Source organism: Halteromyces radiatus (genome assembly GCF_025201355.1).
Source record: "Halteromyces radiatus strain CBS 162.75 chromosome Unknown BX664scaffold_3, whole genome shotgun sequence".
NCBI lineage: Eukaryota > Fungi > Mucoromycota > Mucoromycetes > Mucorales > Cunninghamellaceae > Halteromyces > Halteromyces radiatus.
Genome location: NW_026251689.1, coordinates 898,107 through 917,089, shown reverse-complemented (window position 1 = coordinate 917,089; position 18,983 = coordinate 898,107). Strand labels below are relative to the sequence as shown.

The 18,983-nt window shown below is 33.5% G+C and overlaps 7 protein-coding genes across 7 annotated transcripts; 5 read left to right on the top strand and 2 right to left on the bottom strand.

Annotated features, from left to right (window-relative positions):
- Nucleotides 1–139: 139 nt before the first annotated feature.
- On the top strand, nucleotides 140–1,398 carry BX664DRAFT_277329 (ribosomal protein S2, flavodoxin-like domain-containing protein). Its single transcript, XM_051541362.1, has 3 exons — nucleotides 140–272; nucleotides 383–448; nucleotides 518–1,398. The coding sequence occupies exons 1-3, from the start codon at nucleotides 203–205 to the stop codon at nucleotides 1,243–1,245; spliced, it is 864 nt and encodes a 287-aa protein (XP_051401257.1). The 5' UTR covers nucleotides 140–202; the 3' UTR covers nucleotides 1,246–1,398.
- BX664DRAFT_328196 (endo-b-N-acetylglucosaminidase) lies at nucleotides 1,393–4,564 on the top strand. Its single transcript, XM_051544560.1, has 9 exons — nucleotides 1,393–1,609; nucleotides 1,681–1,771; nucleotides 1,910–2,121; nucleotides 2,209–2,314; nucleotides 2,441–2,612; nucleotides 2,700–2,742; nucleotides 2,815–2,897; nucleotides 2,963–3,241; nucleotides 3,307–4,564. Exons 1-9 carry the CDS (start codon nucleotides 1,414–1,416, stop codon nucleotides 4,387–4,389), a joined length of 2,265 nt encoding a protein of 754 aa, XP_051401256.1. The 5' UTR covers nucleotides 1,393–1,413; the 3' UTR covers nucleotides 4,390–4,564.
- A 1,471-nt stretch (nucleotides 4,565–6,035) lies between these two features.
- Nucleotides 6,036–11,356, top strand: BX664DRAFT_294117 (galactose mutarotase-like domain-containing protein). The gene is made up of 27 exons (XM_051542079.1): nucleotides 6,036–6,276; nucleotides 6,344–6,358; nucleotides 6,429–6,838; nucleotides 6,902–7,220; nucleotides 7,303–7,398; nucleotides 7,475–7,490; nucleotides 7,551–7,664; nucleotides 7,736–7,749; nucleotides 7,842–7,990; nucleotides 8,062–8,100; nucleotides 8,167–8,220; nucleotides 8,292–8,358; nucleotides 8,446–8,802; nucleotides 8,888–8,990; nucleotides 9,070–9,183; nucleotides 9,246–9,326; nucleotides 9,398–9,503; nucleotides 9,573–9,630; nucleotides 9,726–9,750; nucleotides 9,903–9,958; nucleotides 10,020–10,172; nucleotides 10,259–10,294; nucleotides 10,377–10,454; nucleotides 10,519–10,669; nucleotides 10,736–10,838; nucleotides 10,908–11,087; nucleotides 11,152–11,356. The coding sequence occupies exons 1-27, from the start codon at nucleotides 6,085–6,087 to the stop codon at nucleotides 11,291–11,293; spliced, it is 3,228 nt and encodes a 1,075-aa protein (XP_051401255.1). The 5' UTR covers nucleotides 6,036–6,084; the 3' UTR covers nucleotides 11,294–11,356.
- A 682-nt stretch (nucleotides 11,357–12,038) lies between these two features.
- Nucleotides 12,039–13,190, top strand: BX664DRAFT_328190 (WLM domain-containing protein). Its single transcript, XM_051544559.1, has 2 exons — nucleotides 12,039–12,719; nucleotides 12,789–13,190. Exons 1-2 carry the CDS (start codon nucleotides 12,087–12,089, stop codon nucleotides 13,086–13,088), a joined length of 933 nt encoding a protein of 310 aa, XP_051401254.1. The 5' UTR covers nucleotides 12,039–12,086; the 3' UTR covers nucleotides 13,089–13,190.
- An 851-nt stretch (nucleotides 13,191–14,041) lies between these two features.
- BX664DRAFT_94861 (BRO1-like domain-containing protein) lies at nucleotides 14,042–16,196 on the bottom strand. The gene is made up of 3 exons (XM_051549807.1): nucleotides 15,281–16,196; nucleotides 14,962–15,212; nucleotides 14,042–14,853 (listed from the first exon to the last, which is right to left on the bottom strand). Exons 1-3 carry the CDS (start codon nucleotides 16,054–16,056, stop codon nucleotides 14,132–14,134), a joined length of 1,749 nt encoding a protein of 582 aa, XP_051401253.1. The 5' UTR covers nucleotides 16,057–16,196; the 3' UTR covers nucleotides 14,042–14,131.
- A 344-nt stretch (nucleotides 16,197–16,540) lies between these two features.
- Nucleotides 16,541–16,942, bottom strand: BX664DRAFT_328182 (uncharacterized protein). Its single transcript, XM_051544558.1, has one exon. It carries the CDS (start codon nucleotides 16,867–16,869, stop codon nucleotides 16,621–16,623), a length of 249 nt encoding a protein of 82 aa, XP_051401252.1. The 5' UTR covers nucleotides 16,870–16,942; the 3' UTR covers nucleotides 16,541–16,620.
- An 815-nt stretch (nucleotides 16,943–17,757) lies between these two features.
- On the top strand, nucleotides 17,758–17,991 carry BX664DRAFT_236605 (uncharacterized protein; the record flags this gene model as incomplete). Its single annotated transcript, XM_051540183.1, has 1 exon — nucleotides 17,758–17,991. A coding segment is annotated over one exon (234 nt), but the record flags the coding sequence as incomplete, so codon positions are not given.
- Between the last annotated feature and the right edge of the window lie 992 nt (nucleotides 17,992–18,983).

Here is an 18,983-nt window from a genome sequence, read left to right as displayed (position 1 = left end):
GTAACTCTAGGCCCCGCCCAGATCTATTGGGAAAGCCCAACCCGGCCATTTGTCTCTGCAAGAAAGAGAGAGAAAGCCCCCCCTATCCCTACCAGTGGAATTCAGTCACTTTAAAATCCCGTTATTTTTTTTTTTTTTTGGTATGCTTTTTTCATCCTATTGAAAAAAAAGGCACTGTTTTTTTTTATTTTCTTCCTTAACCATGTTTATTCGAGCTTTCAGTCATTCTCTTAATGGTGTATCACGTCGTCAATTGAACAAAGTATCTTTAAGTATGTATTATTTTTATTTGGTTTACATGAAAATAAGATTGGCTCACATCAAAATCATAAGTTGTCAAAAGTCTAATTTTATTTTTTCCTTTTATGATTGAAATGTTTAGTTTGTACAAGATCCTTATCAGTAACACGATCCTTATGTAATACGGAAACCTCTGTAGAAAATTTAGGTATATACTTAATCTATTTTTTTTTCTTTGGACAGCTGATCTTATTTTTTTTTTTTTGGTATGTTTTAGTACCACCTACTGAGAGCTTGAAAAGTACAACTATTCGACGAACGATTGCACCTGAACCTATCACACCTTATAACCTCAACATTGCCAAATTACTTGCTGCAGGACTCCATTTGGGACATTCAACTAGTTTATGGGAACCAGCAACTCTACCTTTTATATTCGGTACTCGTGAAGGTATCAGTATTATCAATTTGGAACATACTTTGGTGTATCTTCGACGAGCTTGTAATGTAGCTCGTGAAATTTCCTTACGTGGAGGCTCCATTTTATTTGTGGGAACTCGACCTGGATTTCAAGATTTGACAATTGATGCAGCTCGTCAATGTGAAGGTTATCATGTATCTAGCAAGTGGATTCCCGGTACATTGACTAACGCTCACCAAGTATTAGGTCGACATGCTTCTCCAGATCCAGAAGATCCTGGCCGCCCTCCCAAAACATACAAGCCTGATCTAATTGTGTTATTGAATCCTTTGGAAAATAAAATTGCCATCTCTGAAGCTCAACTCAATAAAATCCCTGTTATCGCCATCACCGACACTGACTATGATCCTCGTCTCGTTACCTATCCTATTCCTGCCAATGATGATTCCATTCGTGGTGTAGAACTTATTGCCAAGGTGATCTCTAGTGCTGCCAAAGATGGTGCTTTCCGGCGCAAACAACTTTTGGATCAAAAGGAAAAGGAATCAAAATTCTCAAGAAATAATCATCATCAACGTCGTTAATTATAGATTAGTGGATATTAGTTTTTTTTTTTTTTTTATTGTAGTCATTATTGTACAGTTTATCCATAAATAAATAAAAAAGTTTCATTTTTAGATCTTATGGACTCCGCTTCTTCCTTTCTTTTCTTTTTCGTCCCTTTTCACTTTTTTTTTTTTTTTTTTAGAGGGATGCCTTCTCTTCCTCTTCAACAAATTAACGATGAAAAGTTATTCAAATCTCATCCGTTATCCAGTATGGAAGAACTGAAAAACTGGAATCCAAATCAAATGTTGGATAATGCGAATATTGCCTCTATCAAGTTAAGGAAACGACCTAAAGATACTACTATTGGTTCTAAGCTTTTACTTTGTCACGATATGGCCGGTAACTATAACATAAAATATTATATTTCCTTTCTATTCATCATTATATATATATATATATTATCCATGTAGGAGGATACAAGGAAGATGAATGGGTTCAAGGCAACAACTATGAAACAATCTATCATGTTCAGTATTGGCAATACGTGGACACCTTTATTTAGTAAGTAACAAAAAGAAAAGCAGTGTTAATATTAGTTTAACGTGAATACGGGAATGATATGATTCTATTAGCTAACTTCTTTTATTTTATTCTTTCATTTTCTTTGATACTGTTGGATTTTGGATGCTGATCAACAAGCTTTTCGCATGAACGAGTGACTATTCCTCCTGTCAATTGGATCAACGCGTGTCATCGAAATGGTATATCTTGTCTAGGTACTTTTATTGTGGAAAATGATCAAATGCATGAACTTGAACAGTTACTTCATGGTCCTCTTGGTTCTCAACATATTGGCAAACAAGATGACGATCCTATGAGGTTATGGAGTCCTTATTTTGCCGATAAGCTTGGTAAAAGAAATATTGGAATGCTATTAAGTAATAACATAATTTATTCGATTCCTTTTTTTTTTTTTTTTTTTTTTTTTTGTATCATAGTGGCTATTGCAAAACATTATGGATTTGATGGTTGGTTGATGAACATTGAATGTTCATTCATGCCTTTCCCAACTCCGGCGCAATATAAAACGCAGCAGTTTCTTAGGTAATACTATGAAATTTATCATGTTTGGTGGAAAATATGAGAAAACTAGATCTAACTCCCTCTTTTTTTTTTCTCTCTCTCTCTCATTGAATTCCATTGATTTTTGATACTCACGAACAATAAAAGCTTTCTGGATTATTTTAGGGAAAAATTACACCAAGCTATACCTGATTCGATATTACTTTGGTATGATAGTCTTACTATAGATGGAGAACTTGATTGGCAGGACCAGTTAAATGACAAGAACTTGCCTTTCTTCAAAGTCACCGATGGTATATTCTTGAATTATGGTTGGAAGGTAATAATAATAATAATAATAATATATAATGGATGATATCAGCATAATAAGGAATTTGAAGTTGGAATTGACAGAATGATTATTTAGGAAAACTATCCGAAAGAAGCTTCCAAATTGGCAACCACAATAGGTAATAATAATACTGTAATAATAATAAAAAAAAAGAATAATACCTTTTTTTTCACATCTTTTGTTACTCTAGATCGGAATCCTGCAAATATTTATTTTGGAACAGATGTATGGGGTAGAGGAACATTTGGTGGTGGTGGCTTCAATTCTTACAAGGTAAAAAAAAAATATCTAGCTTAATTTGTTTATAAAACATTTCATTCTTTCTTTCTTTTATTTAGGGTGTGACAACTTCTATGAAAAGTGGTACATCGTCTGCATTGTTTGGGACAGCATGGACGTATGAACATTTTGAACAACAAAATTTTGATACATTGGATAGGCTCTTCTGGAAAGGTGGACCAGTTACTGATTTTCCTTCTGAATTTGAAGATATAACTGATTCTCCAAAGGAATATCATCCTGGTACTGGACAAACTATAAGGCGACCCCCTAGTATGACTTGGTTCTTTACCTCTTTTGATCAAGGTTGTGGGAAAAACTTTTATTTTCATGGCAAGGTATAGACAGAAAAAAAAAATGAGGCATATACTGAATAGAACGAATTTTTTTTTTTCATTCATAGAAACTATTGACTGGACCATGGTCTCATCTATCTCATCAAAGTATCCCAGGTTCTATGTTTGACCTTGCAACCCTTGATGGAAACGACGCGTATATTGGTGGAAGCTCAGTTATTCTTCATTGCTCTCGTCCAACTACCAATTCTCATACAGGCACTTTTGATCATCCTGCAGCAAGATCATTTACTGGATTATTTCAATTATCACTCAAGATCAAAAGTCCAAGATTTCAACTTTGTTATTCTTACAAATCACTACCAGATGCGAATGGATACAATTATTCCCTGACCGGTCATTTACTTGGACATTCTACAACAGATGGTATCAACTCTCAAAGCATAAGCGTTCTGGACCATGAAGGAAACGACGGCAAACATCATCCCTTGAATACTGGTGGATTATCTATCATCAAAATAAGGGAAGAAGCTATGATAAATGGATGGATAATTCGGAAAGTGGATATTGATTGTACCCTAGCTATGTCTGCAAAATCTACATTGGTGATTCAAGAAATTGGTTTTATTATTTCTATATATTCCGCGACCAACGTGAAAAGAAAAGTGCTCAACACGAACAAAGAACAACAAGTAATAGTTTCAGATACAACAGGAATGGATCTGGATATGGTGCGTCTTGGATCAGTCAGTATTATAGGGGAAGCATCAGCATTGGATTATTCAATATCTGATAATATCATCACTACATCAACGCCGTGCTTCAGCTGGACCGATGTACAATGGGAAAAACTGGATTATGACAACAATGGCAATCCAATAGTTCGCTTTTGGGGAACAATCAATTGGTGTCTATCAGCGAATAATGAAATCAGCGATCAAAAACAACAACGTCCTTTACCAGAATGGCGTCAAACGGAATATACTTTGGTTTTTCTCTCGTGCTCAACATTATCTGATGACAATGATATTTTCATAGGCTCTTCCTTTTCTACCTTGTATAGAATATCAGGCATCGATATTCATTTGGGCAACTCTCTAGATAATACTTTGATGATACAATACGTGGATGCTCTTGGTGATATTCAATCGACACATAGAATAAGTTTACCTAGGATAGATATATTATGATCAGATCATTAAATTATTCCCTCTATATATATATATCCCAAATAAAATAAAAATAAGAAGTTTTGAAAAGAATGATTGAATGATATGTGATGGTAGATAATAATGATGATGATTGATATATATCGTACATATATGGTAGATAATAATGATGATGATTGATATATATCGTACATATTGAAATCTGCCACTCAATGATTTAGGCTCAGATTTTATTTATAACACAAAAGAAATAAATAAAGGATATGTTTAGTCAATAATCATTTTCATTTTTCATTATAAATAATATTATCATTGTTAACCAAAATTACGAGCCTTGTGAACAATTGAAATGAATCACTCGGTAGATACATTGGTTTCTTTAATCTGATGTGACAGATAGAGCTAAATCATTATTATAGTAAAACAACGATATCAAACACTCCAGTCACAAGTATTGTTATTTGATCGAATAAAGAAAAAAAAAAAAAAAAAAGGAAAAAATGGTTGGCAGTCAGACCTTTTAAGTGTTTTTGAGTGTGAAGTGGAGATCTAAAACATCTGTGACTATGTAAAACTCTAACGTTAAAAAAATTTTCTATCCACTGTTCATCTATAAAAAAAAAAATATTTACTATTTTCTTTTCTTTTTTTTTTTTTTTTTATTAAACTGAGTGGAGGTAGCAAGCTTATGTGTACGGGCAAACACACGGAAAGTAAGATTCATTTCTTTCTTTCATCATTATTACCCGTGGGAAGGTCTGAGTAAAGCCATCTTGCTCTTACCGAGTAACTCGTTTATTACGAGTGCAAGTTACCAGAAACTATATGGGTGGGGATAGAAGTAAAATCCAAAGATGAATACTGGTTGTATTCGGAGGATATGTGCTTTTTATCTCTTTTCTATTGAAAATGCTTGCGGGTGTTAGTACTATGCAGTGCAATACATAAGGCTGACATTGTCAGTAACTCGATTCAGACTACTCTGCTTCCTCCACCCTTTTTTTTTATTATTATTATAAAATTGAAAATGAAAATGAAAATATACGAATCATCATCACTTTTGAATCAGCTAGTACAGGTTGTGGTAGCACCGGTCCCAGTTTGGAAATATTAGTGTAAAGTACATAACCTTCCTTCTTTTTCTTGTTTCATGTTTAATGAAGTCAAAAAGAATTTATTCATTCATACATCCATCCATCATGTGGATTAATATATACTGTGACTGATGAAAGTTACCATCAAAATGATGTTTTTTTTTTTTCTGTAAGATAATGTTAAAGTATGAGATAGATTTAATCATAAGTTTATACTTTACCCTGATGATAAAGTGATGTTTTTTTTTTCTGTAATATAATGATAAAATACCTGATTATGTTTACATTTTGCTCTTAAAATCATACAGTACTATGAATGGGTTCTCTAAAGCTATAAAGCATGTGAACGTATTTCTTTCGTACAATCAACAATTTAAAGGAAAATAAAATTTCCCTAGTGCTTAATTGAAGGTCATCAGTTACACCAATGGGAAATCCTGCGCGTTTGGGCTGGCTTTCAATCCTCATCGTTTAAAGACTTTGCATTTCTCAATACTCATATTTATTTACCGTATATTATTCAGTTCTTTCTTTCTTTTCTTTTGTTTTCTTTTCTTTTTTTTTTTCTTTTTTGTTTTATTCTATTTTATTTTATTTTATTTTTTGGTTATTTTTAAGAAAAATGGCGACTTTGAAACCTTCCGTTGATATCACTCCGAAAATACCAAAGAACATTGAGCAATCACGTATCAATAACTTCCTGGCTCCTAATGGACAATTCTATAGTATGGGTATTCGTCAAGGTTTATGGACTGAACGACACTCTGGAGATCCATATGTAAAATTAAGTGTATATGATGTACCTGACTTGAAGGTAAGTACTCTAATCCAATTTATCATTATTTTATTATTTTAACCTTTATCTATTTTCTTTATATTAGCGAATCACCTTCAAGGTAACATATATCATTCAAAAAAAAAAAAAATAGAACTATTTATAATGATTATCATGATTTATTAATATAGGAAGCTATTGGGCAAAAATTTGAACCTATTCAACAACATCAACGCTCTTTTGGTCCTAGTTGGTCTACTCATTGGTTTAAAGTGGATATTATTATTCCAGAAGTAATGGTGGATCATCCTGTTGTATTTCAATGGGATATGGATTCTGAAGGTCTTGTGTGGTCTACTGATGGTATTCCTTTGCAAGGCTTAACTGGAGGTGATGACCAAGCTCGACAAGAATATATTTTAACTCAAAATGCAACAAAAGATCAAGAATTCTCCTTTTACATTGAAGCTGCTTGCAATGGTATGTTTGGTGTTGGAGACAATGATGCTATGGTACCTGATCCAAATCGATATTTCAACATCAAGAAAGCTGATCTGGTTATACCTGCTTATTCTATCCAAAAATTATATTATGATCTAGTGTATGTGAAAAAAAAAAAAAAACGATTAAATCAAAATATACTAACTAAATTATTGTTTATTAGAATTATTCAAGGGATCGCATATGATACAAATCAAGATTCATCGCGCGCTCGACAAGCTGTATGGGTATTGAATGAAATCATCAACCAATTTATCATTAATGATCCAACTTCTATTGATAAATGTCTAAATTTGAGTTCGGAATTCCTTGCAGCATCCAATGGAGAAGGTGAACATCAAATTACAGCTATTGGACATTGTCATATTGATACTGCTTGGTTATGGCCTTTTGATGAAACAAAACGAAAAGTGGCTCGCTCTTGGTCAAGTCAATTAGATTTAATTAATCGTTACCCTGATTACGTCTTTACTGCATCTCAGGTAAACACATTAGAAAAAATAATAATAATAATATATATATATATATATATATCCATTCCTTATTTTTACTTTTATCAATTAGGTTCAACAATACGAATGGTTGGAAGAACTTTATCCTGATCTCTTTCGTGCAATCCAAGAACAAGAAAAACTTGGTAGATGGGAAATCATTGGTGGTGTAAGCTATACTCTTTAATCTATCTCTAATTCATTCCATCATACTCATTATTTTTTTTTCACCTACCACACGATAGAGCTGGGTGGAACATGGTTAAGTTTTTTTTTTTCAAGATATTGGACAGGAATCTCATTCTTTACTTTATTTTGTAGATACAAATATGCCTTCTGGAGAATCATTATGTCGACAAATGTTACTGGGACAGACATACTTTGAAAAGAAATTTGGTAAAAGAACAAATGTTTTCTGGCTTCCTGATTCTTTTGGTAAGAAACAAAAAAAAAAGAAAGTCAACAAAATCAACAAATGTTAATACATCTTGTCATTTTTTTTGTAGGATACTCTGGCCAGGTAAAAAAAAAAAAAAAAAAAAAAAAAAAATCCGGTTAGTGTAATAGTTATTTGAATAGTTACTTATGATTCTTTTTAATGGATGGATGTAGTTGCCTCAAGTACTCAAACAATCCGGTTGTGATTATTTCTTTACCCAAAAATTATCATGGAACAATATCAACAAATTCCCATTGACAACGTTTTGGTGGACTGGTATTGATAACTCTCGTGTATTGGCACATCTCACTCCTGCAGATACGTAAGATAAGATGTCGTGAAATTTGTTAAAAGGAAGCAAATAACTTACTAACTTATTTATAACCAATACAGATACAATGCAATGGTGACTCCCAGCGAACTATATAAATGGTAGGTACAAGGATGTCACTATAATACCATTAAAAATCTTTAATTATCTTGTTGTTATTATTTTAGTACTACCAACCATCATGATATCGAATATTCCAATCGTAGTCTGCTTGTTTATGGGTAAGTTCTCTTCTAAAGTGACATTTCTCTTTTTTTTTTTTTTTTTATCTTGATTTTTTGTTATTCAATAGGAATGGTGATGGTGGAGGTGGTCCAGCTCCTGAACATTTAGAACGATTGAAAAGAATGAAAAATGTGGTAAGATGAACATGCTACCTGTATTTCAGGAAAAAAAAAAAGTAAGAATTATTAATATGTTTACATCGTTTTCTTTTTTATATTAAGGATGGTTTACCTTCGTGCAAACCTGGACAAGTGATTGACTTTTTTAAAAATGTAGAAGACAATAGCCAAAAACTGCAAGCTTACAAAGGTGAACTATATCTGGAATTCCATCGTGGTACTTATACAACACAGGCTTTGGTGAAGCGAGGGAATCGACAATGTGAAGTACTGATTAGAGATGTAGAATTCTTATCAACTGCAGCTCGACTATTTCATTCCAATAACATCAGCAAACAGTCATCTTATAGCTATCCTACAAAAGATATCAATAGGCTATGGAAACTCATTTGTTTGAATCAATTTCATGATTGTTTACCTGGGTCTGGTATTGGCCTTGCCTACGTGGATGTACACAAGGTAAATAAATATAGATATCAAAGTTTTTTGCATTGTATCTCTAAATTGAACCTGTTTTTCTTTTTCTTTTTATCCTTGATCATAGTATCATCGTGAAGTTATTTATGAATCTCTGACACTCCGCAGAAAGGCTCAAGATTATATTCTCTTTGGGGAAGAAGGTCATGAAAAAAAACAGTCTGGCAATTGTAAGATGAATGATTCTTCTTCTTTTTTTTTTTTTTTTTTTTATTAACTGGTTGTTTTTATTTTTCATACGTTGCATAGGTATTGCTATATTCAATACTCTCCCTTGGACGCGTTCTGATATTGTATCTATGCCAGAAAAGAATACTCATTGGTCTGATCAACAATGGAAAGATGAACATGAATATATTATTGGTAAATTATTTCTTATATCACCTTGGAAATGATAAACAAATTCTCTCCTTTTGATTTCATAGTGGAAAGTGTGCCAGGATTCTCTGTTGCTGTTTTTCCTTCTCAAAGTATTCCACGTGTGGAACCAAATGAAGGAGTACGAGGTAATCATCATCTTACAATATGATACTATATTTAATTAACTATTCTTCGTAATCTCTTCGATACGATATAGCATATCAGCAAGATTCAGGTGAATTTGTTTTGGAAAATAGCCACATCAAGGGTATTTTCAACTCTCGTGGTCAATTATTGGAATTGTATGACAAACATTCAAACAGGTAACTAGATATTCCATTCTTTATTTGTTTGTCAATACATTAGAAATTCTACTAATATTTTCATTCTAGAGGAAATTTGGTTCCAAGCGGTAGTAAAGGAAATATATTACAACTTTATGAAGATGTGGTATGAAAAAGAAAAAGAAAAGTATTATCAAGTATGGGCGATCTAACGCTAACTTTTGGTCTTACTCGTTTTATTCTGTCTTTCCTATTGTATAGCCTACTTATTGGGATGCCTGGGACGGTAAGTGATTTCTTGATGAGTTTTTTTTTTTTTTTTTTTTTTTTTTTTTTTTTTTTTTTTTTTTTTTTTTTTTTTTTTTTTTTTTTTTTTTTTTTTTTTTGTTCAGGTTACATTCAACATAATAACCTCGTTATATTTGTTGAAACAACTAGTTGAAATATATCACTTGCAAAAATACAAGATATTGGAAAACAATGAATCTTTGAAGGTAAACATACACCACTCCCTTTTTTTTATGTCTTTAGAACACTCAGTCTTCTTTTCATTAGATTTCTGCTAATGGTCCACTCCGTGCTGAACTGACGTTTAGACAAGATATTTCCAAGGACAGCTGGATTGAACAAAATATTAGTTTGACATGCCTTGGTACATTTATCGAATTTGACAGCGCTGTGGAATGGCATGAGAAACATCAGTTTTTGGTAAGAATATGAAAAATGTTAAGGGAATCAAAGTTCATTATGCTATTAAACTTATCAATGAATTCTCTTTTATTTTTCAATCATAGAAAACTGAATTCAATTGGGATATTATCACTGATTTTGTAAGTACTTCGTTTCAATTATTATTTCCTAAAGTATTCATCATGGTCCGTTCCTTTTTTTTTTTTTTGATCTATATGATAGGCAACTTATGATATCCAATACGGTGTTCTCCGAAGACCTAACCATTACAACTCGACGCTTGACTCTGCTAGATTTGAAGTAAGAAAAGGAGATGGAAATAAGCTTGGTCAGTTACTAAGATTTATATTTCTTTGGACACTAGGTTTGTGGGCATAAATTTGCTGATCTCTCTGACGCTAACTACGGTGTCGCTTTGCTCAACAATTGCAAATATGGATACGCTACTCATGAAAAATCACAACGTCTCTCGTTATTACGATCTCCCAAAGGACCTGATGAAAATGCTGATATGGGTAAGTTTGACAAACTGGAAATAAAAAAAAAAAGATCATGTTTCGCTAATATCAGTCTCTTTATAGGACGGCATAAGTTCAAATATGCCATCTTCCCTCACAATGGAAACTTTGAATCATCTGATGTTGTTCGCAAAGCCTTAGAATTCAATGTACCTTTGTCTTATCGGTAAGTTCCAGTGATGATTTCATATATGATTGTGTAGTCATTTTTTTTCTTTTATCAATGTCATTATAGTCAAACAAATTACTACGCTGGACCCAAGACTTTTTCACCTTCTTTGTTTTCTATTGATCCACCAGGAAGAATTATTATCGATACCGTCAAATTGGCGGAAAACGATCAAGATCAAGGAAAGACTGTGATTCTTCGAATTTATGAAGCGTATGGTGGTCAATCTCGTGGTACTCTTACAAGGTATGTAAAATCACAAGGATCGTGCAGATTTATATTTGACCCTCTTTTTTTTTTTTTTCCTTAGTTCTCTGAATATCAACACAATTCAAATATCAAATATTTTGGAAGATGATACTAACAATTTGTTGACTGCGGACAAAGATGGTGGTTTTACTCTGAACTTGACACCGTTCCAAATATTGACATTGAAAATTCAATTGAATTAGTATGGATAATAATTTAGCTATTCGAATATTCAATAAATTCAATAAAATGATCTTTTTTTTTTTTTTTTTTTTTTTTTTTTACTTTAAATGAAAAATTACTGCTGTTTCTCCTTCCAAGCCTCATTGATTAACTTTCTCCATAAGCGAGAAATTTGACTCAATGTCTTTGTATTATGTTGTAACATCACATCGAGTAGACAATGTACCTATTTATACTTTTATAATTCACTCAAAAGTGATTATCATCTCACCAAATTTATATTGAACATGGATGTAATCATTCTCTTTCACTTGTATTAATAACAATTTATATCTTAGCTCGCGATTTAGAGTAAAAATGAAATGTCAATATCATCATCCCTTATGACCATCATTCAATAAAATTATAATCATTAGATTCCTCTCCAAAAAATAGCTTAATATTATCTAATACCATTTTATGCGTTACCTTGCTGTTTAGTGTGCATTAAACACCAAAAAGATTTCATCGATTTTTCGAAAAATTGCCTGATAACCCCTCGAGGATTTATTTTTACAGCCAAAGTTTGGCTGAGGAATTTGAAAATTTAGGCTGTAAAATCCAAAAAAAAAAAAAAAAAAAAAAAAATCGATCCCACATCTTTTTTAGTTCTCCGGTGAATCCAATGATATGCTAACATTTTTTTTTTTTTTTTTTTTTGCTCGAAGAATCCAGAAATGACAAATCAAAAACTTCTCAGTAGGTTCCTTTTTTTTCAACTTCTTTTTTTTTTTTTTCCTTTTCTACTTTTAATACATTTTATATTCAACGATAATGACGACCATTGATTTCATTGTCAATTTCAAAGGCAAGACTATACCATTGACCAAGTGGACAACTGATTCAACAATTGATCAAGTAAAGACCTGGCTAGCTGAAGAAACAGGTATTATCAAAGATTGCCAAAAACTATTATGGAAAGGAAAAGTGCTTCAAGACGATGCTGCGACTTTGGCCATGGTAGGCATAACTGCACAATCCAAGGTTATATTAATGGGTAGTCAACAAGCTCAAGTGGCCGCAGTACAACGACTGGACAATGATATCGCTCAACGACGACGACGACAACCTATTTCGAGAGTAAAACCATCTTCAACGCCTCGGTCCATAAGAGATATCAATTATACATTCCATCGCATCACAGTACTTCCAGAATTTAAGGAACAAGAGAAAGCTAGACAATTATTGGAACGATTACGGGACGATCGAGGGATTCAAGCTATCATGACGCAACGACGATGGTCTGTTGGTGAATTGACAGAACTGACACCTTTTGAAACTTCTATCTTGGGGTACAATCGCAACGCTGGTCAGTTGATTGCTATCCGATTACGTACAGACGATCTCTCTGGGTTTCGACATTATGACTCCATACGTAAAGTATTACTTCATGAACTGACTCATAACGTAAGTCCCACATAATTATTTTTTTTACCTAATCATGCACTGACTTTGAAAAAAAAAAAACGAATCTAGGTATGGGGTGATCATGATGATAACTTTCACAAACTTAATCGACAATTGAATAAGGATGTAGTGGCATTAGATTGGACAAGTCATGGCGGACATCAATTATCCAATGATGAATACTTTCAACCTGAAGAGGATCAAGTGGATGGATTGGTGACTTGGCAAGCTGGATCTTATCGATTAGGGGGGAAATCCAGTAGTGGGATAGAATCAGCAGCTTTACGAAGAGAACAAATCGCTAATGCAGCATTATCAAGACTTACCAAACAAGAAGAACAAGAAATGGATGAAGGTTGTGGATCATGAACATTTTAATATAGTTATATCCTTTATTTTATTGCTACTATTTTTTATATTATTGTCTTGTTACCCTAATTCTTGAAATAAAATACTTGTTTGTTTCTTTTTTGTGATATTAAATAGTGATGGATGAGGGATGAACATTGATCAGATGATTAAGTAATGATATTAACTGATGATGATGAATGACAACAATGTAAATCTACACTTCTTTCATAAAACAATTCAATAATAAAGATCACTTGATTCATCCACACATACAAGAGGATAATTATTCCTTCTCTGATTCAATACTTGTCGACATCATCCCGTATGACTTCTCTTTACAATGCCGAAAAAAAAATGTACTGCATGGTTTTTTAATATTCATTATTGCTACAAAAAAAAAAAAAAATCGATAGATAGAAAAACAAGGAAGAAAGAACCTCCTGTTGTAATCATCATAGATTTGCCTCTCCAAAAACTTAGGACATATACTTCTCATCATATAATGATAAAATAACAATGCTTTATTTCGACTGGGAATATATAAAATAAAAATAAAATAAAAAGAGTATAATAGAATAGCTACAGATCTTACGAACTATTGTGGGGATCTCTTTCATAATGAAGATATGTGAATAGATATATGGGAGAAAAGTAGAAATACAAATGGGAAAATAAAAAAGGAATTCGAAGTAAAGGATATTCGGAAGAATAGATAATATTTGTACGTGATTGAAAATGTAAAGGATCGAGTCATCAGCGATAAAGGGGTATAAATCCAGAAAACTTACTATCGCCATCGTCTTGAACCATCACCATTTTCCATAGGATTGGAAACACCTTCGTTGTTGATTGACATATTGGTAAAACTCTGTGACATTTTGCTATCAAAGATTAAACCAAAAAAAAAAAAAAAAAAAAAAAAAAAGTCAGTTGAAAATGCTCAAACCCATTGTCCCATACACTTACTTGATGATTTCATTGGATTCAGCCTTTCGCATATAACAATAATCTCGACAATTGTCACGGAAATTCATCAATCCTTTGGCATGATCTTCATAAAACTAGAATGATAATAATATTAAAAAAAAATTAGATCCTGATGTCATAATGCGTACTTTTTTCTCCAAGAATCTTTTTACCTTTGCACCTTCCGCGAGATTGATTTTGACTTCCTTGTACATAGCATAGGCTTGATTCAAGTTTTGTAATGCTTTTTCCCTTCTTGATGACATTGATCCATCCGGTCTACTGGCCAAGTAGTTCCTATGAGTATCCGCCATTTCACGTAAAAGTTGACCTTGCTTTTCATCCTCTTCATCCACCTTCATCAAAAATGAGTCATATTTTCGCAACTGTTCCACAAAGAGATCTTCAAACTGAGCAGGATCAATCTTGATTACTGGCGATTTGGCAGTCAATTCAGCAGCCTTCTTGAGTAAAGCAGGGGAGATATCATCCGCATTCGATGTCCGTTTAGCTTGATCTTTGATGACCTTGCGTATCTTACGATGTTCTTGCATAACCATCACCAATTCTTTGAGTCGTTTTACCAGAGCTTGCCGTTTTCCACCACTACCATCTTGTTCTTCTCCGTCATCGTTTGGTACAGATCGTTCCAGTTCCTCATCACTTAGCATTAGTACATCAATGATCTTGGCCCATTTGTCTAGTTTCTTTCGTACGATATCATCCGCCTTTTGGGCAGATAAAAGTGTCATTCGGTGTTTTTGTCCTTGTGCAACTAGTTGTTCTGTAAGCGCCTGAGAAGAGGGACGATTCCATCCTATAAATATATATATAAATATATATAAATATATATGTATATAAGGTGAGATGAAAAATATTTCTTTTCATTATTTCCTTTTTTTTTTTTTTTTTTTTTTTTTTTTACTTTCACCAAACTTCTGTCGAAGCTCTTCATCTAATTCATGTTCATCATCCAAAGCATTGAAAGCATCTTCTAGAATATCGGCATTTTTGGAGCAAGAGAGTTGTACATTTTGCCATGCTTCATATAACACCTTGGAGCCACCTTCATTTCTAATATCTGCTGCTTGCTGTAAAAGTAATTCCGGTAATCCCTTCTTCTGATCATCTGCTGAAGCGAAAAGTGTAGCCGATAAATTCAATGATTGTAATGTACTATATAGATATATAAAAATAAAAAAAAAATTGGTCACTCATTGCCTCCACTTCTGATTCAATCATACCTGTCAAACACTTCAGTTAATTCATCCAGTCTTCCAATGATATCTTCCTTGATAATACGTTCCTTGCGATCCACATAGACACTTGCGGCTTGATGTACCGCGAAAGGCACCAATTTTTGAAATAAAGGCAGACCAATTACAGGATGAGGTAAAGCATCAGATCGTCGTTCATTATTAAGCATAAGTGACACCGGATCAGCCACATCAGGTGGTGCAACAGGTTGAACCATCTCAAATTGTTGGATAGGTGGTAATGCTGATGGAGATGGGATTTGTTCAAGATATATCACATCATTATCCTTCACTGCACGGGCCAAGTTTGTTTGAATGATTTGTTGTAGAGATTTGAGATCATTGATGACTGCATTGCTAATGCCAGGAGAATTGTTGGAAAAGAAGGATCTTAGCATATCAAAAGCACGTTTCACATATCCATTAGCCAGTTGTAATCGAGCGATTTCTTCACCGTATTTGTTTTTGGAGATGCACTCACAGGACTTGCGATAGTGAGCAGCAGCGTTGAAATGTAGAGCTTTGATTTGCATGTGTGTAAGCCAATGACGAGGGAAAACATTTTGAATAGATGAATTTGAAGCCAATTCATATGCTGCGTCATAAAAATTGGCTATCTTGATAGCCAGTCTTGCAATTGTCCCATCACGAAGTTGATCCATTGCTGCTTTTTGCCATACACATTCTTGAGCTTGAGCTAACATCAGGTTAATAAGAGTTTTCAAAGCATAGGAAGACATGTCGATGGTAGGTGATATTCGCATTTCGGGTATAACAAGGTCTTGAAGATGCTTAAAACAACCAGCTGCGCTCTAATATAAAAGAAGAGGAAGAATAATAGTGATTATTATTGATCATGTTATGTATCTTTTTTTTTTTTTAATACCTTGAAATGATTGCAAGCTCGTTTTACACCTTCAGCTGAGAGTCGATTTTGAGAGGTCCCTAGTTGACTGTACATTGAACCAATGGAATAGAGAATACATGCTTTTTCATAATTCATATTTCTATGTGATACTATTCAAAAACAAAGCAATAGAAGGCATATTAGTTTATAGTCAACATCTCTATTTATCTTATAATTTACTTGGTTTGCTTGTTTCTGTCGAAAATGTCAAATACCACGGAAACTCTATACCCAACTTGAAAAAACAAAAAGGATAGTTAGTACTGCTGTAATAAGCCTTGAAAGTATATATATATATATATCATAGAAAGAACTTACATCAATTGGAAATTTGGAACCAATAAATACCAGTTGAGCATAATATCTAGACAAGATACAAAACCAAACATGAGAATGGTTTTGAGAGCACACAAGTTATTACTTACTTTATGAGTCTATTTAGAGCTTTTTCATTGTATTCCAAATAAATACAGTCATTGCGAAGTTCGTCCAATAGTCGAAAATCGTCAGTATACAAGTCAGGATGTTCAGCATAACCGTTAGAGATGTATTCCCGAAGATAGGGTGTCCAGTTGATCTTTTCAGTTCGCTTGACTTCACATGCTAGCATATTGGTATCCAAGCTTTTGCCAGCGGATGGAGAAGAGGGAGGGGAACCATGAAAGGACATCAGAACCACAATAAGGCTGAAAAGTGATAAAATATATATATTTATATATATATATATATATCAAAAAAAAAAAAAAAAAAAACGAGTTTGAAAAAAGAGAAAAAGAAAGAGCGAGAAAAAGAGAGCGAGTAAAATGCCCAAATTTGTGACGATTCTCTCTCTTTTTTTGGTGATAAGCGCAAAAATTTAACATCCTTTTTTTTTGATTTTTTTTTTTTTCTTTTCTTTTTTATTTGACACCCTTTTTCAATACCTTTTTTATACTTCTTCATATTTCTTCATACTTATTTACATTCTATTATCATGATACGGAAACAATCAATTGACGAGAGGTTTGCCACACAAAGTCCTCAAATTGATCCTGCTGCAGCTCAATGGCATAATTGGGCGGTAAAGACTTCGAAACAGATTGAAAAGGAACCAACATCCTCTAAGCAACCAAACACTCCTGTGATGTCACCATCTCAATCTTCCTCAACTGATTATTCCTCTAACCAAAATATACGTGGTCAACCCTCTGTCAATGCCTTTATAACCAACAAATCTTCATTCAATCACAATTTAGAACAAGACTCAAATGAACGGAAATTATTTTCTGATCCTCCTTATTGTTTCTGTCAAAAACCAGCTTTTCGATCTGAAAGCAAGGAATTTGGTGTTGTATACGATTGTCACTTTATATCTTCAACTTCAACAAACTCATCTTTACCTAGTACCAACTTGACCAATACTGGCTCTCAACAGACTACAACTCACATTTGCGGTTTCCATATTCACCAAAAGGCATGGAAAAGAATGGGAGAAGCAGCAAAGAACAAGAAACCAGTCGACTATAATGATACTGAATTAGCAACCTGTCCTTATTTCAATTTTACTTTTTGTGTGGCCTTCCGTGTATCCAATATCTTCAAAAAATCAAGTCCTCGTGCTCCAAGATGTTTTTGTAATAGACGTGTGATACTCTCTGAATGTGATTACAAACTTGAACGTCGATTATGTTTTGTCTGTCCGAATTTTTACATCGATGGTGCTAGACCAAAATGTAGCTGGTTTCTCTGGGCGGAAGAATTGGCTTTCAACAAACCCAAATATCCTCGACACAGTCAACAATTACTTGAAGATGCAAATTCTCGTATTCGACAAAAGAAATCACCTATTCTCACCGATCAACAAACCGAAGATACATCTGTACACGAAATAAAACATTATATCGACCAACAGCACGATCAACGACCGGAATATCTCCCTGAACAACATAGTATGCACCTTTTGATGACACTGGAAGGAACAAATTTGAATTCTTTGAAAAAATACGAATCAATCAAAGGCCAATATGATAGCAGTACTTGTGACGAAAAGGATGACAAAAATACCGATGATGAAAGTGATATCAACAGCAATGATCTTTGTTATGAAACTCAACACAATGATCTTTTCGACCACATGAAAAGCATAAACCAAGTATCATCACCATACCTACAATCTTCCAATGACAGAGATAAAAACAAGAAGGAAACCAATAATCATATGTTATACCAAACGACATTACCATATTTTCTGACAGCTGACTCGACAACAAGTATGCGTTCATCATTACTGGATATGATCACTTATAACAACAACCAATTTGTACCGATATCAGTCAGAAGGAAGGGATTGATGAAACAACATGACTATGGACTGGAAAGCAAATATACGGCATTACAACTAGGGCAAGATGAAGATGATGTATTGGAGGAAAAACAATCATCGGTTGAATCGAAATGTGCAGAAACGGAGTATTTGAATGCTATATCTTGCCACAGTCAGTTTACACCAACAACACTTGGACGAAGCGATCTTATGAAACAACAACACAAATTGGATGGTGTGGAATCACGACTATTTGACAGCTCTTCACGATATATCGATGATCTGATTAACAACCGATCCGAAATAGAGCGCATGTGGAACCATATTAACGAACAGGCAACAATGGTTGAAAAGTTAAAAAATCAAGATGCAGAAAGATGTCATCAAATGGTACAACTACAACGGAAACATGATATCATGGAACAGGAAATACAGCATTTGAAGACAGGGATCGAAAAGGAAAAACAACTTTTACAAGAGAA